Below are 25,636 nucleotides of genomic sequence, written 5' to 3'. Positions count from 1 at the left end.
ATCTCCGCTGTCCCTGTTCACACCCCCGCCACTCATAACCTGAAGCTATCTTGTTTCCATTTTTGGGCACTTGGCGTCCACTTTGATATACTGTAATGGGATGGGATACTGCTAATATTTATCAACGGTGGGCCTGTGAAGCCCTTTGAGGCTCTTTTGTGATTAAGGCCTATTCAAGTAAACTTGACTTGAATCTGCTCAAACAAACAAAAAAAAAGGAGCCACGTTTTTCAACATTTCAGTGTTTAATGTCTGAAAAGTACAAAAATAAAAAACTTTTTTTGTGCTCCAAGTGTCAAAGAAGACAAGCTGTCGTGAGGCCGTCAGCAGGACTTCCTGAGCTCGGGAACATCCTTTCACGCAAATAAAGACCAAAATGGCACGTCAACGCGTTCTGCTGTTCAGTTCACTTCAGCTAAAACGTCCTTTGCAGTGTTGAGCTGTAAATGTTCTTTGCCGTGCGGCGTTGAGTCCAACTGTGTTGAATGATGCTCTTGAAAACGTCTGGTGTGTTTGGAGTGCGGTGCGCGGCTACTTGATGCGGATCTCGAAGCACAGACAGTTGCACGACTCGCACTCGGGGGGCTGACACGTGCACGCGCAGTCCCACTTGGAGCACTGCAAACACAAACAGCCGGCACCCTCTTCAGTCACCTCCGTGTGTGTGGAACATACAGAACTCGGAATGCAAAAGTAAAATTCATATTTTGGAGAGAAAACAAGTAGTAATGTTGTGACAGAGTTGTATTTGTTTAGCAAAGAAAACTCCAAAATAAAGATGTGTTCTGTCAAGGCAAAATGCTGAAATCTGATGAGAATAACATGGCGTTTTTGCGCGGCCTCTCACCGAGGGCGGCGATCCGACGTCCATCAGACACGAGCGCAGCGTCGGCAACCGACAGTCGCACGACTGCGCCAGTCGGAAGCAGCGATCCCACACGGAGAAGCTGGGACAGCACGAGCCGCACGCCGACGGACAGCGCTCCTTCAACACAAACCGCAACACCTTGCTCGCTTTGCTAGCTCCTGTGTTTGTTTGCGGGCGGCCGCCACACACCTTGAGGCAGAATCGAATCCAGAGGACGAGGGCCAGCACCAGTATGTAGAGCGCGACGCCCGCCATAATGATGGCGGGCAGCGGGACGGCCAAACCCAAAAGAGGAACAACCTGAGCGGGAAGATCAAAAGAGGCGTCGTGCTGACTTGACATGGGCTCGTCTTGATGGGACATCTTTTTTTGTTTTTGTTTTACGCAACCAACATCAACCGCCCTAGTTTGGGGTTTTAATAGGGCTGCAAGGAACAGTTATTTTAATAACACATTAATCCGTCTATCTTTTTTATAATCGATGAATCAGATAAAAAAAAAATATTTCCATCCAATTATTGAAAAACAGGACATTATTTTCCATTGGCAGTGCAGAAAATGAAGAATTTCAAGTTAAACTATGTCTCTTTACTGATTATCCAAATTATTTGTCGATTAATTTGCTCATCAACTAGTTGTCAATCAATCGTTGTTTCGTATAGGGCTGTAACTAATAATTATTTGATTAATCAATCAATTAATCTATCGATTTTTTTTCACTTGATAGATTAATTGGATTAAAGCACAATTTTGAATTTTCATGCCCTTAGAGTATTATGATTCAGTTACTGGTTAGGCCCATAACTGATAAACAGTTTTTGATGAATGTGAAAATCGCGTAGCTGTTGCGCCTCTAGTTTCGTGGATGCTTTCCAGTTCTTTCAAAGCACTTTGTAAACACCGGTTTTAAAAGGACCATATGAATAAACTTATGATTGTAATAAAATTTTTTCCTTACGCTCATTCTCAGCCAGCACAAAGGTCATGTGTCCGGGTTGCCTGCAGTCACAAAACAAAACAACACAAAACACAAATTATTGTCATTATCAAACGTCCGCCATTTTGGCTTCCCCTGCTTACATTTATCGATTCACGTGATTGCTTGTGTGCTCTCTGATGTCAGGAGAATTTTGGAGGGAAGTCTCTAGAAGCTCCTGGGTTGCCATGGCTACCACTCAGAGCTACTGTCACTCAGCTAATTTAGCTCAGAAGAAAATAAGTTCATAAGTCCCATCAAACAAAAGCATCATAATGTGTCATTTTCTGTGAGTGCTGGCAGCAAAGTGGGTGAGTGGTGAGCACATCTGCCCCACACCTGTGGTTGGAGGTTCGAATCTGGGCACTGGCCTTCCTGTGAGGAATTTACATGTTGTCCCCGTGCTCAAGTAGATTTTTCAAAAAGATTTGTTCCACTGAATATCAACAAATTGGCCACAAGTACGAATGCTTGTTTGTCGAGATCACAGGTGTCAAAATTGAAGGCCCGGGGCCCAGATCCGGCCCGCCACATAATTTTATGTGGCCCATGAAGGCAAATCATGTGTTGGCTTCATGTTTCTTGCTAAAATAGCAAAACTAACACATTGTCTTCACTTTAAATAACATCGTGATATTGCAAGCATTTTTCTTACATTTATATGGGCTCACAGTCATAATGCACCCACCCCGAGGCGACCAAGTCCATTGTTTCCATCAAGTGGAATAGCTTTTAATTATTGTGCTTGTCACTAGCAGTTGATAAAAAATACATTATATATAGTACATAAATAATAATTTTGGTCCCAATTATGTGGAATAGGATCATTGATCAATCGTGGAGAGGGAGGGGTTTCCAATCCCAAGATACGTGCTTACCTGTTGTCAAGATCTTATTGAAGAAAAGTTGATGTTGAGGTTGAGGAGCAAGCAGCTTCTTTTTGCTTTTTGTTTTTCTTCTTGTGGACTGACGTCAGTCTCTTTTCTTCTTCGTCCTTGTGGCAATGTTGTTGTCAAATCATACATAAGTCGCCTGTCCGCTATGACGTCAAACTACAAGAAAATGGAGCGCAATCCATTGTTAACATTCGTACGCAAACGTCGGTCGAGGCACAACTCCAATTTATTTACTTGATCATCGTTTTCGTTTTTACGCTAGCAGGAGACGAAATTGAGCTTCAGCTCCATTTTAGCAGACGGACGAGCCTGAAGCTTCCTTAAAAAAAGAGGGAAAAAAAGAAAGAAAGAAAAGGTCCAAAGGCAGCATGGACAAAAAGAGAAATGAGAGACGTGGGAGAAGATTGTCGTGTGCTTTGCCGTTCCACAAGCAAAAAAAACAATGGCAGCAAAGGCGTTGCCTTGGAGACCGACGGCTCGCGAGAAGGCTCAAAAGAGGCGAACGACAAAAATTGACAGGTATTTACTGTACACCTGATTTGCTTAGCATGCAGATCTTTACACAATATAAACGGGAATAGAAAGAACTTCAAAACAGGGTCAAATAGTTTCAGTGGAAAAAAAAATGTATACTTGTCATTAGTAAACGTAAGAGAACACTCACTAGTACTTTACTACGCGGTTACAAACCTTTTGAAATTGAGATTGCGAGGGGGTACCAGTTTGATACACAATTGTGAAATAACAAATTTGCTCAAAGTAACACTACATTAATCTTATGAAGATACTGCTCATGTTAGAGTTCACAAAATAAATGTCAACAATGTATGATTTAAAAGGCTAGGAAACAAAGATCAACACATAAGGCTTTATTTCTATAAACTCAGCAAATGTTTAGATTTTCAATTGATCGCTTCGACACCATTGTTAGGAAATCACACCAGCGACTTTTAGAACAAGCCCGTTGGCTACTCATGTGGTCCTTGGGGGCTATCTGCTGACGTGCGGTGCTTGGTGACCCCTAAGTACTAGGATGATTTGATTTAAAAGGCAATATTGGGACTACTACCTTCATACGTGTACCTTAATTATTCTGCGAAATGCTGACTCCTTGGTCACAGGATGATTTGTTGCACCTTTGTTTTTTCTGCTCCTTATAAATGGGTCATACTACAAAAACACTGGAATCTTAACTGAATTTATTTCATCACTTCTAAATCCCGCTTTTGGGAGACCAATTGCACAATATGCACTTGTGATTGTCAACTCAAGCCATATCTCTGGAAATATGCAACTATTTTGTGCTAGCTCCTCTCCCTTGAAAAGGGACTTTCTAGCTGCTCTCCCTTGAAAAAGGACTTTAATCTCAATAGGATAGCTCATGGTTAAATTAAAATGTAGCTCATGGTTAAATTTAAATGTATTGTTTGGGTCTTCACCTGGACTGAGAGCATACGCCATCTGCTTCTGATGACAGTTGCACAAATCTTTGAAATACCTGTAGACATTTTATTGAGCTTACTATTGAAAACGCAGTACATTTGATTGATTGCATTTAAGGAAATAAAGCAAAAGAAACCCAGGTATTAACAGCAAGGGGCATCAACTGCTTCTAATTTGTTTTCAAGTATGTGAATCACAACCAGTTCTTAACTAGGTCATCCACAGAGAACATGAGCCTGAGGGCAAATGACTGCAAAACCACAAAGTCAAATCCTTCCATTTAGCATAAACTATGTCACCAGCCTCTATTAGCATTCCTTCCCAACCAATTACCACTCGACAGCATATGGAGACGCATCATTTTATTGAAACACCTTAAAGTACAAAACAAAAAGTGCCTCCTCAGAGTGGCACAGAGACCTAAAAAGGAAAAAAATAAAGGAAATAACCGAGGGAAGGAGGAAGCTCATGTAGACGTCATCACCATTCATCGCGGATGTTGTGTGGAGTCTCAGCGAGCCTACGCTGCCGCGGCAAGTCTGCCCCCAGGTGGAGGAGGGCGACAGTGGCGGTACACAGTCCCATTTTAGAACAGCTTGTTCACCTTAGCTAGTAGGAGCTTGGGGGGGGGACTAAGAGCGACAGCAGCACATGAAGGGAAGGGTTGGGGATAATGATGGTCTTCCGGATGAGGGGGGGGGCTGCCGGTAGCGTCTAGAAGCCGTGGACTTTGAGCTGCTCCTCCTTGGCCAGGTCAATCTACAACAAGGACAAGACGGTGAGTGAGCTCTGAGGTGTCAAACAGAGACTGGAGGAGTAAGACGACTCACTTCAATGAGGAACTGGCAAATGTGCTTGCGCTGATCTCCCTGAAGTTGGATCACTTCACCATACTCCGGGTGCTCGATCACGGTCCCATTGCAAGCAAACTTCTGTTGGGTCAAGTGGCAAACAATCATACACAAATTGAGTTCACCTATCAGACATACACTAAAGCCAGAAATATTTGCTGAAAAACTCTTTGTTGTATAATTGGAACAATGTTCAGTGGGAACAACTTTTTTTTTTTTTTTAAATCCATGATCTCCCGGACTAAAGTGTTTTTTTTTTTTCAATATAAAGAAATCATTTGACACAGTTGATCGGCAAGTATTTGTGTGTAGGTTAACGCTTAAATTTCTCTACTCATGCCACCCAAATGTTCAAGGAATATGAATCTATTAGTATAGTATACCACATTTGTAACAGTAGATGTCAAGACCCCCCATTTAGACTGCTCCGTTGGTGTTCTGCAAGGGTCTGTTCTAGGGCCGCTGCTTTTTTGCATTTTTGTCACCTCTCGCCAGTGATGGATTTGCACCCCAAAATACTTTAGGCTAATTTCATATTCATATTTTGTACTTTGTATTGTTTTTATACTTGGTAGGGATGTACATCCATAAAAATAACCTAATTGATATATGTTGAAGTGAGTTTCACTGAGCGCTTTGCTGCATCTATAGACAATTATCCTTTTAGGGATGGGCATCGATTACTTGCCAATTTTCACTGACCGTGGAAGCGCTCAGTCCCAAGCCACCATGAATTGCGGGGACTGAGTCATGTAAAAATGTGCTACCATTAGTGACACACGGATCCTCTAGTGTTAAACACGTCCATAAGGTTACTTTAAATATACTTTGTAGGCATAAAACTTCTGCCTTGTTGTACAACATCAGGAATTTTAAGTTTGACAACCACAGTGCTATTAAAGTTAAATTGTTAACTATGCAATATGTCATTCAGTCATACATCATTTCCTTGTACTGGTGCCAAACAAAGTTTAATCTAATCTAAAGCAACAAATGTGCGCCAAGTGACAGGCAGGCTCGGACCTTCTTGAAGGCCTTGACTAGCTTCTTCTTGTCATACTCGGCGGCGATGCCCTGGACAGTCGTGAGGGTCTTCCTGCCGTTCCGCTGTTGGATTCTTATGTGGATGTAGTCTTCTTTCCCAGTTGGGAGGCAGTCATCACCCTTAGTTGCATCAGCAAAGGGGTCTGAGAGTATAAATACAAACAAACTCAGCTCACACGCGGGTTCATCACCACCGGATCATCCAAACCCCACGACTCGCTCGGGGATCCTAACTCAAAGGTCAAATTACGCAGTGTCTGCGCATGCGCGCGCACAGACACTTCACTAGATTTAACGCTTTCAGTTTGGAGGAGCTACTAAAATTTAACAGGCCACGTATGACATCCGCATCGTGATTTACAGCACAAAGTGAAGACAAAGCGGGTGGACAGACGAAGCCGAAGTTCATCGAGTGGAAGGAGTAAACGTCATAATTGAATAATTATTTCATATCCTCCTGGTAACTTTGCTGGTATTCTAAATTGTTACTTCAATAATGTGAAATATGTTGTAAAATTGTAATTGTTTATAAAAACGGGGAAAAACAAACGTCAGGAATAAAAAGCTAACAGGCTGTTAGCTTTCTGAGGGCTAAATGGCGGCCGCGTTGACCATTAGCTCAGGCCAGCTAATCTGCTAATCACCGTTCAATTTTACCACCCGCCCTGGGCCATTAATAATTTTCATCATTTTATAAATTAGCGTCACCCCAAATCTAATCGTGTACGACAAAATCAATAATCAACGTTATTGAACATATGCGGCGAAAAAAATATCTCTTGCCCTTCCCCCACCCTGGCGCTCCCAAATACTCACCATAAGTTTGGAGGTTCTGGATAGCGGACATACGATAAGATTTGCTTTCCTTTCGGATAATAACTTGGTTCGCGAGCGTTGCTTCGTCGGCTAAGTGAGTTCGGGTCGTGTTAGTAGAGTTCGGGCCTAAAGAAAGGACGACGACGAAGGGCTAAGCGTAGCTTTCTCTTTTTTCCGCTCGGTGCTGCCACACAAGCTGCCTCAAAATGGAGTCCGGTGATGGCGAACCGCAAGAAAAACAAGCCTTTATAGCCCCGCCCATAAACGTCATCACGTCTGTCACGTAACGGGAAAACTGACGAATCAGAGGAGCGACTCCTATCGGATGTCGCTTCAGGCAAAAGCTGACGTTACACACAAAAGACGTAATTTTGGATTACTTTAGTTCATGGCAGCGCCAGCGCGGTGGCCAAAATACAAATAGTAAACGAAACATTTAAAAAAGCAAGGTCGGATGGGAGTTAACCAGTGGCTGGAAGTGTGGGGACTTTCCGAAGTAATCCACCACAGAAGGACATTTCAAAGTAACGTCACAAGTAATTCCTGATGTCGTGAGGTGTTTATTTCATAAATGCATAATGGTACAGGCCATTACCAAGTATTCAGCTCTGATACAGTAGTGTCAGTGTGTAAAGATTATCTCTTGAACAAGGTTTTATTTTTTTCTTTCAACCTCAAACATAAAACATTAACACCTTAGCCCTGTTTTAATTGTATAAGTACAGTACTTTTCTCTCACTCTGGAAAAGACAAATTTGAATACTGTTAGGAACTTGAGTTTGGAGTTTTGTTTGTAAAATCTAATACTTACACGAACATCCTTATATAGTCCTGGTAAAGCAAAGCAGTATGCTGCCAAATGGCCTTGCACAAACTCAGCCAGACTTCACTGCAACGCTGTCCTGTCATGAACCCGCCATCTTCACTTATTCAGTCGTGATTCACCCCTTACGCCCTACGGACATTACATTTTCATGACACTTCTGGGTCATTGTAGACAACCTATTCTCGACCTACCTTCGTCTTCTCATTAAAAACGGTCTTTTTTGTCTCTTCTTTCCTCGTCTCATCAGGTTTCTGCGTTCATTTTCTCTCCAGGTCTTTGAATAACTTACAATTTTCACCACATAGCTCCACCGCATTGCCTGTGTTCTCCACAGTAGTGACCATCAGCAAAAGGCTTCCCGAACGTACGTACATAAACATTTCAACTCGCCAAAGTAGTCAGTGAGAGTGACTGCTGAAATTCACCCATATTTTGCAAGTTGGCAGGTGTTAACGTCTGATAGTAATCCGCGAGGTACACTACTGTCATGAATGCAGCCGTGCAAGATGGCAATTCTTTGATTTCATTTTTGAGATGCGAGGATTCCGCCCCACAGCAGCAAGAAGTGCTCATTTTTATTTCCAAATGGTGTTGACACCTTTAAGTGATGGCTGCTTAAGCTTGTAATACAGTAGCAGTTTATTAAAAGACGACCAACATGGTTCTGTGGCGCTTCCAGAAGGCTGCAGCTGCATAGCTCCAGTCAGTTCAAGTAAAAAACCTAAAACATGTCATAAAAAAGACAATGTAGAGAGAATCTTTAATGAAAGTCACATGGGAAAAAAAATAAAAACAGCTGAATGTACAAGAGGGGCGTCGCGAGCGTACCGCTGAGGGAAGAATACTGCAGCGCTGAGGGCACCAGCAACACACAGCAACACCTTAGCAACAACTGCTACACAACTGCGCCTAGTGCACAAAGACAAAATATTGAAAATAAAAAAACATTTATGGTGGTAACAGCTGACTACAACATGTTTCGCTTTAAACATGAAATCACACCGACTCCTGAATGGGAGCTTCCCGAGTCCTTGTCGTAAAGCCACTCGCTAGAAACCGCAGTACAGAGAAAAAAAAAAAAAAAACTTTCCTTGCAACACCAGCCCACTCGAGAGCAAAGGTTTAAAATCATAACGAAAAGACGCAGAAACCAAAAAAGACGCAGAAGCCGCAAGGACAACCTTGTCCAGGAGCAAGCGGCTTCTTGTCCTGGAACAACATCATCCGTCCTTCACCTGAAAGCAGAAAAAAAGCACAAGAAAAGAAACAAGCAGGTTAGGACTAAAGTTTAAAAAGCTACACGACAATGAACTTAATTGGCAGTAAATTAAAAGGTTATTGATCAGAAAATTGATACTTATACAATGGGACAATGACTTTGATTCTTCATCATGCGATTCAATTTGAATCAATTCAATACGATCGATGCACACAGTGCCGAGACAAAGGCACTTGATGGAACCATGAAATCTGCTCTTTTCCAGAAAATCCAGAGAGAAAATGTTTGGCTCTAAATTGGTGAACTCAAGCTGAAATGCAATTGGGTTCTGCAGTAGGACAACAATTCAAAACACACCAGCAAGTCCACTTTAGAATGGCTAAATTTTTTTTTTTTTTTTTTTTTTAAACTTTTGGAGTGTCCTAGTTAAATTCCGGAATTCAATCTGATAGAAATGCTGTGATGGGGTGCCTTTAACAGGGTCACCCATGCTCCAAAACCCATCAGTGTTGCTGAATGAAAGCAATTGTGCAAGGGAGAGTGGACCAAAAAAATCTCTCCGCAGAGATGTGAACGATTCATTGGCAGTTGTAGAAAACACTTAATTTAAATTGTTGCTGCTAAAGGGGGTGGCCAACCACTTCTTAGGTTTTGGGACTACCGGTAAGTACGTTTTCCACACAGAGCCAGGTAGCTTTAACTAGTTTGTTTTCCCCTTAATAAATAAACACACTTACAAGCTGCATTTACCTGTATATTTACTTGGCTTACCTGTTCACATTCCAATTAAAAGGTGCATTCAATGTTGATAAGTCTCACATTCATTGTAGATATGTAAGGTAAATTTCTCACCCGGGTCGCTGCCAATTAGGGCGAGTCTCCTCCATTCTCGGCGGCTGACTTGGGCGGGCTTTTAGATCTGGACCCGGACCCGGAGCCTCTTTTCGGAGGGGAGACGGAGCGGCTGGCAGACCTGGAGCGGGACCTGGAGCGGGACTTGGCATTGGACTTCTTGTTCCGAGGAGAGCGGGACTTGGATCTGGAGTAGGACCTGGAGCGGGAGCGGCTGTAACGGGAGCGGCTTCGGGAGCGAGAGCGGGAACGAGAGCGGGACCTGCTGCGTCTTCTGGGTCGGGGGCTGCAGGAAGAACGTTGATGTATTCATTGTCAATTTTTTAGCCACAATCACATAACTTGTTGATTAGCGTTGCAACTTGGTGACATTTCTGCGGGTAAAATTTAGGGGTGTGCATCTCACTAATAAAAGACGACTCAATCAGTATCTCAGTACATTTTAGTGAAACATTTTGGTTCGATACACTTACATCTTTTGAATCAAAACCTATTTTTTGATTCAAACACATTTGTCGTAAAATTCCATGGGAAGTTAAGCAGGAACTTTTTTTTCCTTTCCATGGAAATTGAGAGTAGTTTAATGGAAAAGTAAGATTCAAGCAGAAACATTTTGTCGTAGGCAGAAATAGCTCTCCTTGCCACACACACAATGGCATAGCTAGTTTTTGATCGCCCCTAAGATGCGCACATCCGAACGTTGCGCATAACTCAAATGTCAGTTTGCCCCCCCACCAATTAAAAAAAAAAAAAAAAAAACTTGTAAAGTAAATTGGGGCACCTGGAGCAATGCAGAAAATGGACAAATGGATGTAACATTCCGTTTTGTAAATTCATGGTTTATTACTATAAATTGTCAAAGATAGTCTGCTTTCATGGAGGACGACACAAATCAAAGACTATTTACTGTGGAGAGGCTGAAATAAGAGTTTATAGACCATTTTAGGATCAACAGGACCTCTACATTTATTTTAAAATTACAACAACTGTTGCTTAATTTCACCATAAATTAACGGTAGTTGTCGACTATTCGATTAATTGTTGCACCTCTGGTCTCAAACCCCTGCCGTATATTTAAGACAACCTTCCATTCTGAGGATTCCTGGGTTATCTTATTTGTTCCAATGGAAAGTATCAAACTTTGAAATATCGGGGCATGTGCAACCTTGTCATTAGTACTCGCTACGTTGGTGTCCATGCATTAGTAGGGAAACCCGAAAATAAGCAGACCTCTTTGTCCCCCTAACCACTAATTTGTAAAATACTTGAGCGGTTAAAGAAATATTTAACTGAGGCGAAGTGTATAATGGAGCACCAAAAACACACTTTCTTCTCTGCGCGATCACCGTGGGCCACGCTCTGCCAGACAAAGCGTTCTCCGCTTGCTCCATTTTTTTTTGTCTTACCTTCTGCTTCGGCGACCGGAGCCGCCGTACCTCCGTGGTGGGCCTCCTCCTCCTCCGCCCCCGCTTCCTCGACGTCCGCCGCTGTAATGCGAATCCGGGGGTCTACCGTAGCGAGCCATCTGGACCCGAAGCTCGCGTCCGTCCAGTAGCGCGCCGTCCATGGCGTCCATGGCGTCTTCCGCGTCCCGCTTATCGTGGAAGCGGACGAAGGCGAAGCCGCGGCTGTCCTTGGAGTAGCGGTCTCGCGGGATGTACACGTCCCCGACGCGGCCGTATTTCTCGAAGACGTGCCGCAGGGTCTCCGGCGTGGTGCGGTACGTCAGGTTGTCCACTTTGAGGGAAGTCATGCCGTCGACGTCAGGCGGAGGCCTTCCGTAACTCATGGTGCTGCCGCCCGCTGAGTGCTGTTCGCCTTCCTGAGAAAAAACAAAAAACGAATCACGCCCAGCTCACTGGTGGTGGTCTTCTCACTCAGCGTTAAATCTGGCCGAAAGATATTGATTTTGATTTTGTTTTGGTTTTTTCTCTAGAACGCGATCTTCTCAAGAGAGCACTTTTTCCCCCAAAACTACGCTCGATACAAAATGGCTCGCTGCCGCCCTCGAGAGCCTTCTTCTTCTCCTCGCCTTCTTCTTCCGCTAGTGGGTTCTAGCCAGCCACATGCAGCGAGACTGCCACCTAGTGCTCCGGAGCGCCAGAGAAAACCAGGAAAGATAGATAGATACAGCAACACATGCAGATTGCATCCAACAATAGTCACATCCATATATATATATTATCTATGCTCCGTGGGAACAAACACGATTACTGCAGCTTAGTTGGGGACGCTATCTGCCCTTTCTTCTATTGATTATGCTCATAACTACCAGTAGACCTGTACATGTTGTGGTGCGACGTTTTACTACACTAAAGGCATGCAACTTTTGCCTGTGTACTGTAAAAATGTGTACTGTAAAAAAAGTCATAAAAAGCAATTGCTTGAAAAAAATCTGCCGCGGTTCACAATATTCAGTATCGGTAGCCTATTTTTACAGTCATTCAAATCATTTTGGTAACGCCGCTTTACATGCCTTTTTAATATTGAGTGGACTGTGGAGTTTTATTTTGGAAGTGAAAGCCTGACAGGAGGTAGAAATAAAATGGTTTCCGGGCGTGCACTCAGAGCCCCGCCCCCATCTATCTGTGCCATCTTGAACAAAAACGGCGGATGAAAAAGGCCGAGACAAAGATGGGGCGAATGTTTTAAAGATACATTTTAAACAATCCGTCTGTGAGCTTTCCTCTCAAGTGGACGTCGTGGACCGGAAGTGGCGCTTCGTGGACGAACGGTAGCCACACCCGGCAGAGCAGCTAAGCTAACGTTAGCAGCTTCCCAGCTATCCAGGCTAAGCTGAGGTTTAGTACGAGTTGAAAGTTTCCACTCGCCCCCGCTGGAATAGACTTGAGTTATCTATTGCATTTTTCGTGTGCTTGTGAGCTCGGGAAGAGATGAGCGAACGTCGTGTGGATGTCCCGCCGCTGCCGCTATGAGGACGCAAGCTCGTTAGCTCCACTGCTAAGCGCTTGTTTTTCGTTCCACAGCGGAACTGCAGAAAGCCGCGGTGAGTAAAAAGCTTTAAAAAACAAACAAACAAAAACAAGAAATAATGAAAGAAAACAATTATTTTGGTTCCAAGTTGGCTGCGCTGGTGACACGGACATTCAAGCGCTCTCTCGTCACGCGTCTCTGCTCATCGGCAGCACGTATTCCGGCTGACCCACTTTTAGACAAAGTGCACAAAGCGGAATGCAAAATAGGACAAAGTGGCCCCGTCTGCCAGGGAACAATCATCCATTTGTGTTGGAGTCGCACCAGCCGAGGCTGCCTTCATATTTCGTGTTGTTTGAACACGAACTGTCATGCTAACTAGCGGGTTAGCTCTGCTGACGTCACAGCATGTCCCAAGCAAGTGTGGCGTAATTTCAAGTCTGTAGTGGTTGCCTCGCAGACTTTATTGGTTCTCGGCGCTCTGTTCCAATCGGTGTTTCGGCCTTAATGTGTAGACTTCAAGAAGGTTTTCCTTTCATATTACCCCAAAATGTTTCAGTGAAGAGCAACAAAATGCACAGAGCTCAGAATGAGTGTTTGTCTCCATGTTTCCTGGCGACCAATCCAACGGATGTTTACCATCTGTATGCACATACACTGCCCTCCAGAATTATTGTCAACCCTGGTCAAGATGTGATCAAAACAACATAGGATCAAAATGTTGAAGTGCTTTTATTCAGTGGGGGGAAAATTCCACATGACGAAATTATTTTACATCAAACCATGTGTGTCACAATTATTAGCACCGCGTGTGCGCCCGTGACCACAGTGAGCATAAGGGGTTCGGAGAATGCATGAATGAATGATTGTGAATACTTTGTACCAGCCCCTTTTGCCAACAAAACTGCACACAATTGCCTCAAATGTTCCTCAAAATGGCAGAATACAGAAAGAGGGACCTATCGCTCTAAAACCTCTGCACTCTCCTCTTAAGCCCTCTCCACAGGTTTTCAATGGGGTTGAGGTCTGGGGACTGAGATGGCCATGGGAGGAGCTTGAGTCTGTGTCTGCTTTCTACAATTTTCGTTATGAGAGTATGCTTCTGCAATCAGAATTGAATTAATTTGAAGGCTTTTAAAACTGTATTTACTGGCGAACCGTCCATTTGTGGCTTCAATGACGTGGCTGCAGTTCCGGTCGATGGCCAACTGTTCCATTTGGAGCAAAAAACGTGTTTGGAAACGCGCTTGTTTATGATGTAATCTTTTGGTACATTGTGGCCTGATTGGCAACCGGCAGCTGTCACTCAAGCCTCATGCAAGATTGGTCTCTTTTCATCTGCTCTTTTTGCGCCCTCTGAATGGCCCGCAGCTGCTGCGTCAGCTCATATTGTCCAAACGGGTAGCGGAGTCACGTGACGACGTTCGTTAGGCTCCGCTGACTAAGCACGTGTGTCATGGAAGGCGTTGTGGCGAAATAAAGACACAGCGCTGGTGTCTTTGACTTCCTGCTTTTAGCAGCGGCCGCTCGTTTTCCTGCGATGCCGCTTTGTTTGTCAGGATGCTCCGCCGCCTTCCTTCCTGTTGAAGGCCACTCGAATGTATAAATGGAAATTGGTTGACCGCATTTTGAAAGAATGCGTGTGCGCACGGTGGGGGTGGGGGGGACGCACGAGTCAGCTCACAGGCTTTTTTTTTTTTCCCCCTCTTTTCCGTGCGCTCACTGAATCACTCGCGCCTGCCTGCTGGTGATGTTTCCTTTCACAAGTGCGGCAACACGCTTGAAGGACATCCAAATGCTCCACATGGTCTTCTCACACACTTCTTACCAGCCGCCATGATGATGACAATCCGACATGCATGGGAAAGAATCTGTTCCAGGGTCAAACTGGCCCTATAGTCATTGTACAGACAAAAGTAGGGCTGGGCATTTGACCCAAGTGAACATCAATTATATAAAATCAAATTTGTTTATTTTAGGCATGGGTGAGTACTGATGCCAGGTTTCTGTATCACTGCAATTACTTCAAGGTATCGACTACTAATGAACAGGTTACTGATACTTAAAGCACACAAATTTGACATTGAGTCCTCCTCACCAGTAGATGGCAGTACATTGTGATTTTCGCTATTAGCTAGTCATCCTGTCAGACTAAAAGGTTTTCATTCTCAATGATTGGTTGTGTTGATTGAAATGTTATGTAGCAAAAGTTCTAATTGAACAGCTATGCTAATTTCCGTTAGCGTATGAGATGGCCCAAAAAAAAAGTTTTTGTCCGCTCTCCATGTCGCGGATTTTCACCAGGTGGGTGTGGAACGTATCCCCCACGATAAACGGGGCTTCACCGTAGTCCGACTCTTTAGTTTTAGCTTTGGGTCCTTTGACATCAGCTGCCATTTTGTTTGTGCCACATCCCAACTATGTGGGAGAGCGTCCTGAGAGCGCACGTTTGGGCACCCAGCAAGATGATGATGATGATGATGATGATGATGCTGATGCAACATTCTATGATGTGGTGCTTTTGCCATTCCCGCATAATCCGGTTCCTCATTCAGGCCCTGGCCATGCCCTCGAGCGCCCGGGCAGGCAATCTGAAGGACCCGGATGTGGCCGACCTCTTCTGCAGGGATGACCCGGAGAAGCTCTTTGCCGACCTCAGGGAGATCGGCCACGGCAGCTTTGGAGCCGTCTACTTTGTGAGTTGCCCTTTGGCCGCCTCCAACCTTAAACAACCATATTGTCACTAGGCTTGAGGAGAGAGAGATGTTATCCCCTGGAATATGTGCCAAAGCAGTGCTTTTAAAAAATGATATGCATGCCGGAAAAAAAGAACAAACAGAAACTTAAAATCTCATGTTTTTATTGCCTGGAAAATTACCGCTTTGGGGTACAAAAATGTCCGAAAGTTTACAGTTAAGGTGATCTTTAAATACAAGTTTTTGGTCACCCAGACAATTTCAGAATTTTCCAAGAAAACACACTACCAGTCAAATGTTTTGGGGTTATTTAGAAGCACTACAGTCATTGAAGTAAAAGATGAACTGTACACACGTTCACTTTTGTTCAGGAGGCTTCCTCTACTTTTTATTTTTTTCAAGCATTGTACTTGCCCTCAGTTCCCAGGCAGCAATCCTTCAGTTACATCATCATGTGACTTTAGCGACGGCCAATCGGAGGGCAAATTGTTACGATTCAGCCGAATCTGTGCTGTTATTTGAAGGAGCATATCATAAGCGGTTGTGCACTTTGACCGGTCGAGCCTCATTGTCTCCGTCGGCTGACTCGCCTTTCAGGCCCGAGACGTGCGCAACAATGAGGTGGTGGCCATCAAGAAGATGTCGTACAGCGGCAAGCAGACAAACGAGGTGCCCGAACACGACGCTGACGACGAGTGGTACAAAAGCGCGGCTCGATTGACCAACGTGTTGCGCTGTGTTGCTTGCTGTGCAGAAGTGGCAGGACATCATCAAAGAGGTCAAGTTCCTGCAGAAACTTCGCCATCCAAACACCATCGAGTATCGAGGGTGTTACCTGAAGGAGCACACGGCATGGGTACGACCTCAGCACTTATTTGGACGTCAACCCTCAGGAAAAAATGTTTTATTTCAATCGTTTTGGTATGTTAATGCAGGGGGAACAACTTCTTTCTTTTAAGGAGAAATAAAAGAAAATCCCTAAAGAGGAAAAACAACAAAAGCAAATCTTGTTTTGAAAAATGCAGTCATTTGCTTTTTTTTTTTTTTTTTTTTTTTTAAATGGGGTGGGTGGGTTATATTAAAAATTGTATTTTTGTGAGAAAATGAGGCCCTGGTAAGTCAAGTTTAGATGTTTAGCCTTTAATCACAAAAGAGTTTCAAAGAGCTTCACAGGCAGACCATGCCCTGATCTGATAGGCGATTACATAGACGGAAAAGAGATTGGGCCACTGCTTTTTTTAAGTTTCCCATTTATCGCATACAAAATGGGCATCCGTCACATAGGCGGAATGCCCAGCTCTGGTTTTCGAGATGTATTTACATCTTCTGTGTCTTCAGCTGGTGATGGAGTACTGCCTGGGCTCCGCCTCCGACCTCCTTGAAGGTGAGTCTAGCCCCGAAGTCCGTCCCGTCGCGTCCCGGTGGCCGCCGCCCGACTCTTTTTCTTGGCGTCCAAACCGCTTGTTGTTGTTGTTTACAGTTCACAAAAAGCCTCTGCAGGAGGTGGAGATTGCTGCTATTACCCACGGTGCACTGCAGGGGCTGGCTTACCTTCACTCTCACAACATGATCCACAGGTGACGTCTTACACTTGGATTGTTGATTGATTCTTTTTCAGAGGGGCGGGGGGGGGGCGTCGGCGTCACAGATGTCCAAGTCTCAAGCGAGTCACTGTACAGAAAACACAATATTCTGTATATTGGAACACTCACTACCTAGACTTGTTAGTTAGCTTTCGTAACTTCTTCACAATCGCATTGTTTTGTAATGGTCCCAAACCAGTCGGTCTTGTCTACTAATTGATTGTGGTTGCAATTAAACGCACAACCAATATGAAGCTTATTTGACGTTTTGAGCGGGTGGGGGCGAGCTACGTGGTGACATTCAAGTTGCTTGCCTGTCTTTGAGGCTGTTACAGTGACTGATGATATGGTCGCTTATCCATGCATGGTGCCATTTTCTTTTTCCCCACTTGATAAAAAAAAAAAAAAAAAAAAAAGGTCTTGGAATCCAATTCGAATAATCTTCAGATCTCCCCTCCTTGGTACACATGAGTACACCTTGGTACTCCACATCAACAGCATACTGGTGGAATGACAAGTCACACCTAAGTCAACCCGTGTTGCCTTCCACAGGGACGTGAAAGCAGGCAACATCCTGCTGACGGAGCCCGGTCAAGTCAAACTGGGCGACTTTGGCTCCGCCTCCATCGTGGCCCCGGCCAACTCCTTCGTGGGGACGCCGTACTGGTGAGGCCTGGCTTTTTGCCAGCCACTCTGATCATCTTTCACACTTTATTTTATTTTATTTTTTTAACTCCAACACGGTCCCGCCCCGGTGCAGGATGGCTCCAGAGGTGATCCTGGCCATGGACGAGGGCCAGTACGATGGCAAAGTGGACGTGTGGTCGCTGGGCATCACCTGCATCGAGCTGGGTACGACAAGCACGCTCATTTGCTCGCCGTTTACACAAGCTGCTAATCAAAGAACAACCAGTATGTTGGATGGATAAAAAGTGCGCGAGTCGTGACTTGCTAATGCTTCTGTATGGACATCTGTTTCTTGTCTGGAGATGTTCTCAAACAAGTCATTAAAAATATGGACGCAAACTGATGCATCCCCCTATTCAACTTTTTTTTTTTGTTTTGACATGAATTGAGATGCTTTGAGTCTTTTTTTTTTTTTTTAATCATTGTCAGAAAAGGACATTTACATACCTACTTTTTTCTTTTTTTAAATATTTATTTTTGTATATTCGAACTAGGATAGCTTACTGCTTACTTTTCATCCTTTCCATCAAGAACGGGTGAGGTGACAACACATTTCCTTGCAATCTTGTTGCTGAGACTTGTTGCGTTTAATGATGTTGCAGTACTGTATACCAGAATGGCAAAAAAAAAAAAAAAAGACAACTTTAAATACAGCTTGTGTTTTATTTCCGGTATTCAACCAGAATGTCAAATGTTGGATAGAATTCCTTCATGGAACGTAAAGATGAACGATCCACTGGGCCTAAAAATGCGAACTTGTGTTGCCACAGCGGAGAGGAAGCCCCCCCTGTTCAACATGAACGCCATGAGTGCCTTATACCACATCGCTCAGAATGAGAGCCCCGTCTTGCAGTCCAATCACTGGTGAGACCTTTGGCTTCCTCTCTTAACCTGACGCCAATCATCGGATGCCTCAACGCTCTCTCGCCCTCTCTCGTTCTGTCAGGTCCGATTCCTTCCGCAACTTTGTGGACTCGTGTCTGCAGAAGATTCCACAGGACCGGCCAACCTCCAACGTGCTGCTCAATGTGAGAACATTCATCACACCCGAGTACATTAGCAAGCAGTCGAAGCGACAATTCCTTCAGATGATCGTTATAATTACATCTTCAAAACACGCAGAGAAAATATATGATAGGGTTGCTGTTTGCAAATTACACACCAGGGCAGCCCAATAATTAGATTATATCCGAGTAAAGTAATCCCCCATCTTTTGCTGTCTTTATCTTCCAAACTAAAGTGAAACACAGCGAATAACGGATGCCACCCGTACGTTTTTTTTGCTTTTTCCTATATATAAGAAATATACAGTATCGCTGGTGTTGGGCTGAAACCTATGTCAACATTTTTCAAAAATCCATCGGTCAACAACACACACTCAGGTGTTGGAAATGGCCTGCTCTCTTCTTCAATGACCCAACATGCAGTTTTTTTTTTTTTTGGGGGGGTCTCCGGATAAAATTGATAGTTTACCAGAAAAGCTTGCAATAGCTGGGGGGGGGGGGGGGGGGGGGGTGGCCGCATTTGCGTTAGGGGCACTGCGACGCGTCTGTCCTGCTTTCACGTGAGATTGAACTCCTTGTCCAGCATCGCTTCCTGTGCCGCGAGCGACCCCTGACGGTGGTCATGGACCTGATCGCCCGCACCAAGGACGCCGTGCGCGAGCTGGACAATCTGCAGTACCGCAAGATGAAGAAGATCCTCTTCCAGGAGACGCAGCAGAACGGCCCCGTGTCGGAGGGAGCGGAGGACGAGGAGGTGAGATGGAGAGCAGGCAGCGGGGGATGTACGCAGGTTGCTTCACGGGCTTCTGACATTTGTAAAAGTAACATTTGGCACAGATCGCAGCACTATTTAAGAAAAAAAAAAAAAAGAAGAAAAGAGGGGTGGGCGGCGCTTATCAAGGAAAGTGCGGTTGTCGAAAAATGTGTTGGGAGGCCGCGTGGGTGTGACGGCCCTTAAAACGAATGCGCTGGTTGTGTGTGTGCGTTTGGGCGTCAGGAGGTGGAGCAGTACCTGTTGCACACGGGCACGGTCAACAGCATGGAGAGCTCGCAGTCGGTGCCCAGCATGTCCATCTCGGCCAGCTCCCAGAGCAGCTCCGTCAACAGCCTGGCCGACGCCTCCGACGACAGCAGCGGCGAGATGGCCATGATGCAGGAGGGAGAGCACACGGTCACCTCCAACAGCTCCATCATACACCGACCCGCGGTGGGCGTTTTAAGAAAAAACGACAACCAAAAAAAACGTTTCACTGCGCCCACCAAGTCATTTAATAGTGCGGGAGGCATGTTGGTGGTCTGCAATTTCTCTTGTCATTTTGTCCAGGCTCAGGACAACATCTACGATGACCCTTACCAGCCGGAGCTGGAGCATCCCCAGGCTCCGTCCGCCGGCCGCCGCAGAGCCTACTACCGCAACCGAGACCACTTTGCCACCATCAGAACGGCCTCCTTGGTACGTCGGGCCTGCGTCCTCCTCCTCCTCCTCCTCCTCCTTCTCCTTCTTGCCCGCAAGCTGCACTAGAGTCAAGCCCCGCCCTGGTCCCGTCCAATCCGCAGGTGACCCGTCAGATCCAGGAGCACGAGCAGGGCTCGGCGCTGCGGGAGCAGATGTCGGGATACAAGCGCATGCGGCGGCAACACCAGAAGCAGCTGATGGGCCTGGAGAACAAGCTGAAGGCCGAGATGGACGAGCATCAGCTCAAGCTGGACAAGGAGCTGGAGAACCAGAGAAACAGCTTCTCCTCGGAGGCCGACAAGCTGGTCAAGAAGCACCAGGTCATCCTGGAGAAGGAGGTGAGCGCCGCCAGTTCCGAATAAAATCCCTCCCACTTGAATCCATTTCCTTTCCCCCCCCTTTCGCTCATGCATTTAGCCTCCAAATCGGACATTATCGCCGTTTCTCCCCTCAGACCAAAGCTGCCCTGGCAGAGGAGAAGAAGTTCCAGCAGCACATTCTGGGCCAGCAGAAGAAAGAACTGACCAGCTTACTGGAGTCACAGAAGCGTCAGTATCGCCAGCGGAAGGACCAGCTGAAAGAGGCGAGCGACGTCGGCCGGCACATGCGGACGAGCGAGCGGGTTTCACCTCTGACCCTTGCCCCCCCCTTGAAACCTGGACAGGAGCTGAACGAGAACCAGTCGACCCCCAAGCGTGAGAAGCAGGAGTGGCTGATCCGGCAGAAGGAGTGTCTGCAGCAGATGCAGGCGGAAGAGGAGGCCAGTCTGCTCCGGCGGCAGAGGCAGTACTACGAGTTGCAGTGTCGGCAGTACAAGAGGAAAATGCTGCTGGCTCGACACAACCTGGAGCAGGACCTGCTCAGAGAGGTACCGTACGCCCAAAAGTATCGATATTCAATTGACCAAATGTAGCAAAGGCACGGGCCTCACCGCCTTAGCCAATTGATTGATCCGCTCGATCCTTGCGCCTCCCCCTCTCCCCCACCAGGACCTGAACAAGAAGCAGACCCAGAAGGATCTGGAGTGCGCCATGCTGCTGCGCCACCACGAGTCCACTCAGGAGCTGGAGTTCCGGCAGCTGGGCTCGGTGCAGCGGACCCGCGCCGAGCTGATCCGAACGCAGCACCAGACCGAGCTGACCAACCAGATGGAGTACAACAAGCGGCGGGAGCAAGAACTGCGCCAGAAACACACCATGGAGGTGCGGCAGCAGCCCAAAAGCCTCAAGGTGAGTCCAAACTCGCGCTCGCACTCAACGCTCAAGTCTTCACCTTCAACTTTCAAGCAAGTCCTAAGTCACTTTGGCAAAAAAAAAAAAAAAAAGTGGGTTTCTATGAACATTTTGTGAATAAATGGATTTGTTTGTAAACAAGGGCATTCTGCTCTACTTTTCTTTTTTTTTTAATAAATATTGCACTCCACAAATACTCCATATATAGAAAAAATAAATGAAACTAAACTAATGTAAATAAATCTAGGCATTTTTGAGAAAAAAAATAAAAACTAACAAACCTTAATTAAATTGAAAAAAATATATTATTAGTATTATATTACTAACTATTATAACCCTGCAATTTTTGAACACTTTATGGAGTGAAGTCACACATTTTATCCAAGCAAATGTGTCAAGTGACACGGCTGGAGTCCTGACGCTGTGCCGGTTTTGCGTTCCAGTCCAAAGAGCTGCAGATCAAGCGTCAGTTCCAGGAGACTTGCAAGATCCAGACGCGTCAGTACAAAGCCTTGCGCAACCACCTCCTGGAGAGCACGCCCAAGTCGGACCACAAGGCCGTGCTCAAGCGCGTCAAGGAGGAGCAGACGCGCAAGCTGGCCATCCTGGCCGAGCAGTACGACCACTCCATCAACGACATGCTGTCCACGCAGGCTGTGAGTAAGGCAAGGAAACCCCACCCCTGCGCATCTTTCGCACCGCCGCACCTCGGCCGCCGCCCGCCCGCAACTGATGAGCAGTTTTTGTCCCGCGCAGCTTCGACTGGACGAGACCCAGGAGGCGGAGTACCAGGTGCTCCGCATGCAACTGCAACAGGAGCTGGAGCTGCTCAACGCCTACCAGAGCAAGATCAAGATGCACACAGACACGCAGCACGAGCGCGAGATCAAAGAGCTGGAGCAGAGGGTGTCCATACGCCGCGCGCTGCTTGAGCAACGGGTACCGCCAACACGGCCGGCCAACTTTTGGTCCTTTAAAGCGAAAGTCAACCCAAACATCTTTATTTTTCAAGAATATGTTCCCAGCACGCCCACTAGTTGAAACACGGCATTCTGATTAATATTGCGTTTGTGGAATAAGTGTTAATCCAATCGTTTTTAGTCATCTCTGGGGGTGGCGGCCATTTTGTCTTCTGTCGACTGGATATGACATCGCAACTGCTCACAACGACCAATCGCGGCTCAGAAAACAAGTCAGCCGCGATTGGTTGTTGTGAGCAGTTGTGATGTCATTTTCAGTCCACAGAAGACAAAATGGCCGCCCCCGGAGATGGCAAGGCTTTCCGACTGGAATTTGCCCCGCCCCTAACAATGGCGTCTTGTGACTTTCAGATCGAGGAGGAGATGCTGTCCCTGCAGAACGAGCGCTCCGAGCGTATCCGGACGCTTCTGGAGCGCCAGGCTCACGAGATCGAGGCCTTCGACTCGGAGAGCATGCGTCTGGGCTTCAGCAACATGGCGCTGAGCGGCATCCCGGCCGAGGCCTACAACCAAGGCTACCCCGCCCCCAGCCCCGCCTCGGGCTCGGGGGGCTGGCCCTCGCGCCCCGTCCCCCGCTCGGGCAGCCACTGGAGCCACAGCGTGCAGAACTCGGTGGCCGCGCCGTCCTGGCGCGGTCAGAACCATGGCGGCGGCAGCTTCGTCCGGACCGAGTCGGCGGTGTCGTCACACGGCTTCGGCAGGGACGGCGACCTCGTGAAGGGCGGCAGGGCGCCGTCATCGTCCTCGGCGCACCACCACCATCACCAGCAGTCGCAGCAGCAGCAGCCGCCGCCGCAGTCTCACTACCTCCCCCAGCACTACCAGCACCACCAGAGCACGCCGCACCTCTACCGCGACGAAAGGGAGCGCGCCAGGGAGTGGGCGGGGGGCGGCGGCCACTATTCCCATCATTCCCAGGGCGGGCACCACCACCACCACCACCTGTCGTCCCACGCCTCCTCCCAGTCCCTGGCCCTGCTGCCGCCTCCTCCTGCGCCTCCGCCCGTCTCCCTCTCCTCCTCCCCCCCATCCTCGGCCTCCTCGTCCTCATCGTCTCAGGGAGGCTACGGCGGCGGCCTCGGGGTGCGCGGCCCCGGCCTGATGGCCCTAAGGAACAGCCCCCAGCCTCTGCGCAGGACGGCCTCGGGGGGGCCCGGCGGCGGCGGCGGCAGCGACGGGGGCCTGAGTCGGAGCACGTCAGTCACGTCGCACATTTCCAACGGCTCGCACCTGTCCTACTCGTGAAGATTCCGCCCGCTCGACTTTTCCTTTTCAATTCCTTCACTTGTCGTTTGCAGTTTTTGTTGCACAAGACCAAGTTTGAGATTTTGCTCTCGGACGTCGCGTGGCGCTTCCTCTCAGTTAGCGGTGTTTTTCGAAACCACTCCCACTCTGTAAATAGGCTCTTCCTCTTCTTCTTTTGGTGTTTGATGCTGTTGAGCAGAGATTGTGTAGATATCCACATCAACAACCCACTCCACGTGCCAGTCTTCCCTTCACTGCCACTTCGGCGAGTTTGCTTGGCTCGCTTCGACGTGCAGTTATGTTAGCCTAGCTGAACACAACGGCCATATCTCTTTTGCTGTGTTTAAAAGAAAAAACGTCCCAGTTGCTCCAAGTTGTAGTTAGCTTAGTTTAGCTTTGTGTCTGCACCGTCCGGCGTTAACTAATTTGTGATTTGATTTTTTTTTTTTTTTTTCCTCCATTTTAAAAAGTTATTTTTATAACTGAGACTTTTAACAAGGGGAAGAGAAAACGGGCTTGTTTGCTTGATTAGCAGACTTCAATACGTCCGTTACGACACATTACATTCAGGACAGGTTAGGTTATGCTACAGCTACACCTTAGTTTTCGGCATGTTATGTTACGTCGCGTCGCGATACGTCATGGCACATGTTACAACACCCAACAGCAAGTTACGTCACAACACTTAACACTACCACCTGTTCCGTTCCGTTGTGACACGTTGCGTTACGGCACATCACGTTACGGCGTGTCACGTTATGACACCTTCAGTTTCGCCACGTTAACGACGCGTTGCCACACTCAAGCCGCGTTATGACATGCTACAGCACGTCACGCTATGACCCGTTTGGTTGCGTTACAACACACCTAGTTGCGGTACTTTTTGACACGTTGACATTACGTTGTGGCATGTTCTGTTGCAAGACAAGGCGTCAAGTTCTGTAGCGGATCGTAACATCACGGCGACATGTTAGACCATGCTTCGTTACGGCCTACAGCGAAACCCACCGTTGGGTCTCTCGAAAACTTGCTGAGCTGTTCTCTTTACCGATGCAAGCATCTGTCGAATCACAATGTGAACGTTACGGGCACCCGTTGACCTGCCGTATACATAGCCGTACTAACTCAAAAAGCGTCTATCTTAGTAATCATAAGGATCCGTTTGTCATGTGACCTACTTGACCAATAGATGCTACTGCTGTCGTATTTATGTTGTATGCCATTTTTTTTTAATGCTAAGGTTTTCTTCCTTTATTTTATTTTTTTTCTTTCAAATGTGACTGCCAATGTTGACCACTCGCTGGAGAAGTATAAGTGCAGTGCAGTGTTACTGTGATAGAACGACATATGAAGTCCATTTCCCAGCATTCCTTGTTCTCGTGTCAGTATTAGCATGTGGAGCGTTCCCACAATCCTTTGGTGCCATGTTCAACTTGACTTGATTTTGTTTTTGTTATGCGCATGGGTAGAAGTGGAGAAGCATCATCAGGCCGCTTCCTCCCGCCGCGGCGAAGGAGCGCGACGGCCAACTGTGGTTGTCACGTCTACCTCATTTGCACTGATGGTCAAAGAATGTTCGGCTCTTCTCAAACGCGCCGGGAAACGTGCGTTGACTTGATGAACGAGCGACATTTCACTTTTTGACTTGTTTTTTGAGGTCGTTGTAACGTTTTCCTTTGGTGAGTTGAAGCGGGAACAGGCACAAAGAATATAGGAAACAGGAAGCACACTTTTGGCGTCTTGGGTTCCGCTAAAGGAGGCAAAGTTTGGGGAAATGAGGCGCATACGATGCGCTCTTCGTGTTTCCCGCAGGCGGATGGTGTAAAGATTATTTTTCTAGTTTTGAAGTCAGGAAGAAAGACTCACACCATTACGAACATGTTTTAGCTCTTTTCTTCCTAAACATCAGGCTTTCTTTACACATAAACGTGAGAAAATATGAAACATTGGAGGGGGAAACAGTTGTACAGAAACGTAAAATACTTTTGGAAAATAAACAAACATCAGTACATTGTGTTGTTTTTGTCA

The 25,636-nt window shown here is 46.5% G+C and overlaps 4 protein-coding genes across 10 annotated transcripts; 1 reads left to right on the top strand and 3 right to left on the bottom strand.

Moving 5' to 3' along the window:
* Nucleotides 1-232: 232 nt before the first annotated feature.
* LOC147134162 (uncharacterized) lies at nt 233-3,221 on the bottom strand. 3 transcript variants are annotated; one of them, XM_086056913.1, is made up of 6 exons: nt 2,723-3,221; nt 1,949-2,072; nt 1,827-1,867; nt 1,058-1,168; nt 848-985; nt 233-618 (listed from the first exon to the last, which is right to left on the bottom strand). In XM_086056913.1, the coding sequence occupies exons 3-6, from the start codon at nt 1,830-1,832 to the stop codon at nt 532-534; spliced, it is 342 nt and encodes a 113-aa protein (XP_085913039.1). In that variant the 5' UTR covers nt 1,833-1,867; nt 1,949-2,072; nt 2,723-3,221; the 3' UTR covers nt 233-531. The 3 variants fall into 3 exon arrangements, with proteins under 3 accessions (XP_085913039.1, XP_085913038.1, XP_085913037.1); XM_086056912.1 differs by lacking the exon at nt 1,949-2,072 and having other exon boundaries at nt 2,723-2,896; nt 2,975-3,221; XM_086056911.1 differs by lacking the exon at nt 1,949-2,072.
* Nucleotides 3,222-4,530: 1,309 nt separating this feature from the next.
* Nucleotides 4,531-7,124, bottom strand: eif1 (eukaryotic translation initiation factor 1). Its single transcript, XM_086056910.1, has 4 exons — nt 6,895-7,124; nt 6,058-6,221; nt 5,014-5,115; nt 4,531-4,942 (listed from the first exon to the last, which is right to left on the bottom strand). The coding sequence occupies exons 1-4, from the start codon at nt 6,923-6,925 to the stop codon at nt 4,898-4,900; spliced, it is 342 nt and encodes a 113-aa protein (XP_085913036.1). The 5' UTR covers nt 6,926-7,124; the 3' UTR covers nt 4,531-4,897.
* Nucleotides 7,125-7,434: 310 nt separating this feature from the next.
* On the bottom strand, nt 7,435-11,880 carry srsf2b (serine and arginine rich splicing factor 2b). 4 transcript variants are annotated; one of them, XR_015090260.1, is made up of 5 exons: nt 11,198-11,880; nt 9,792-10,077; nt 8,902-8,955; nt 8,549-8,629; nt 7,435-8,441 (listed from the first exon to the last, which is right to left on the bottom strand). XR_015090260.1 is itself a non-coding variant. In XM_086056895.1 (3 exons), the coding sequence occupies exons 1-2, from the start codon at nt 11,578-11,580 to the stop codon at nt 9,807-9,809; spliced, it is 654 nt and encodes a 217-aa protein (XP_085913021.1). In that variant the 5' UTR covers nt 11,581-11,874; the 3' UTR covers nt 8,462-8,955; nt 9,792-9,806. The 4 variants fall into 4 exon arrangements, 1 of the variants encoding a protein (XP_085913021.1); XR_015090258.1 differs by having other exon boundaries at nt 8,549-8,955; nt 11,198-11,874; XR_015090259.1 differs by lacking the exon at nt 7,435-8,441 and having other exon boundaries at nt 8,462-8,629.
* A 453-nt stretch (nt 11,881-12,333) lies between these two features.
* Nucleotides 12,334-25,619, top strand: taok2a (TAO kinase 2a). Of its 2 annotated transcripts, none has more exons than XM_086056812.1 (20): nt 12,334-12,798; nt 15,281-15,421; nt 16,019-16,090; nt 16,176-16,277; nt 16,760-16,805; nt 16,902-16,998; nt 17,557-17,670; nt 17,765-17,856; nt 18,462-18,555; nt 18,638-18,719; nt 19,279-19,449; nt 19,693-19,902; nt 20,020-20,148; nt 20,253-20,489; nt 20,606-20,734; nt 20,816-21,019; nt 21,141-21,380; nt 21,827-22,039; nt 22,140-22,322; nt 22,715-25,619. In XM_086056812.1, the coding sequence occupies exons 2-20, from the start codon at nt 15,290-15,292 to the stop codon at nt 23,606-23,608; spliced, it is 3,441 nt and encodes a 1,146-aa protein (XP_085912938.1). In that variant the 5' UTR covers nt 12,334-12,798; nt 15,281-15,289; the 3' UTR covers nt 23,609-25,619. The 2 variants fall into 2 exon arrangements, with proteins under 2 accessions (XP_085912938.1, XP_085912937.1); XM_086056811.1 differs by having other exon boundaries at nt 12,335-12,798; nt 21,827-22,048.
* Nucleotides 25,620-25,636: the final 17 nt, after the last annotated feature.

This window comes from Filicampus tigris, chromosome 16 (genome assembly GCF_054856515.1).
Source record: "Filicampus tigris isolate MCC_2025a chromosome 16, RoL_Ftig_1.0, whole genome shotgun sequence".
In the NCBI taxonomy this organism is placed as follows: Eukaryota; Metazoa; Chordata; class Actinopteri; order Syngnathiformes; family Syngnathidae; genus Filicampus; species Filicampus tigris.
The sequence above is the reverse complement of the archived record's forward strand: the minus strand, read 5'-3'. Positions and strand labels throughout refer to the sequence as shown.

What these genes read in the sequence shown, in the direction of transcription:
- eif1 (XM_086056910.1), bottom strand. Translation starts at nt 6,925, where the DNA reads ATGTCCGCTATCCAGAACCTCCAAACTTATG. An exon ending in TAGTCAAGGCCTTCAAGAAG is followed by an intron (nt 5,116 to 6,057) that starts GTCCGAGCCTGC and finishes TTGACCCAACAG; the next exon opens with AAGTTTGCTTGCAATGGGAC. An exon ending in TTTGCCAGTTCCTCATTGAA is followed by an intron (nt 4,943 to 5,013) that starts GTGAGTCGTCTT and finishes TCCTTGTTGTAG; the next exon opens with ATTGACCTGGCCAAGGAGGA.
- srsf2b (XM_086056895.1), bottom strand. Translation starts at nt 11,580, where the DNA reads ATGAGTTACGGAAGGCCTCCGCCTGACGTCGACGGCATGACTTCCCTC. An exon ending in TCCGGTCGCCGAAGCAGAAG is followed by an intron (nt 10,078 to 11,197) that starts GTAAGACAAAAA and finishes TTCTTCCTGCAG; the next exon opens with CCCCCGACCCAGAAGACGCA.
- taok2a (XM_086056811.1), top strand. Translation starts at nt 15,290, where the DNA reads ATGCCCTCGAGCGCCCGGGCAGGCAATCTGAAGGACCCGGATGTGGCC. An exon ending in GCGGCAAGCAGACAAACGAG is followed by an intron (nt 16,091 to 16,175) that starts GTGCCCGAACAC and finishes CTTGCTGTGCAG; the next exon opens with AAGTGGCAGGACATCATCAA. An exon ending in TGAAGGAGCACACGGCATGG is followed by an intron (nt 16,278 to 16,759) that starts GTACGACCTCAG and finishes CTGTGTCTTCAG; the next exon opens with CTGGTGATGGAGTACTGCCT.
- LOC147134162 (XM_086056913.1), bottom strand. An exon ending in GGATTCGATTCTGCCTCAAG is followed by an intron (nt 986 to 1,057) that starts GTGTGTGGCGGC and finishes TTTGTGTTGAAG; the next exon opens with GAGCGCTGTCCGTCGGCGTG. An exon ending in ACGTCGGATCGCCGCCCTCG is followed by an intron (nt 619 to 847) that starts GTGAGAGGCCGC and finishes TTGTGTTTGCAG; the next exon opens with TGCTCCAAGTGGGACTGCGC.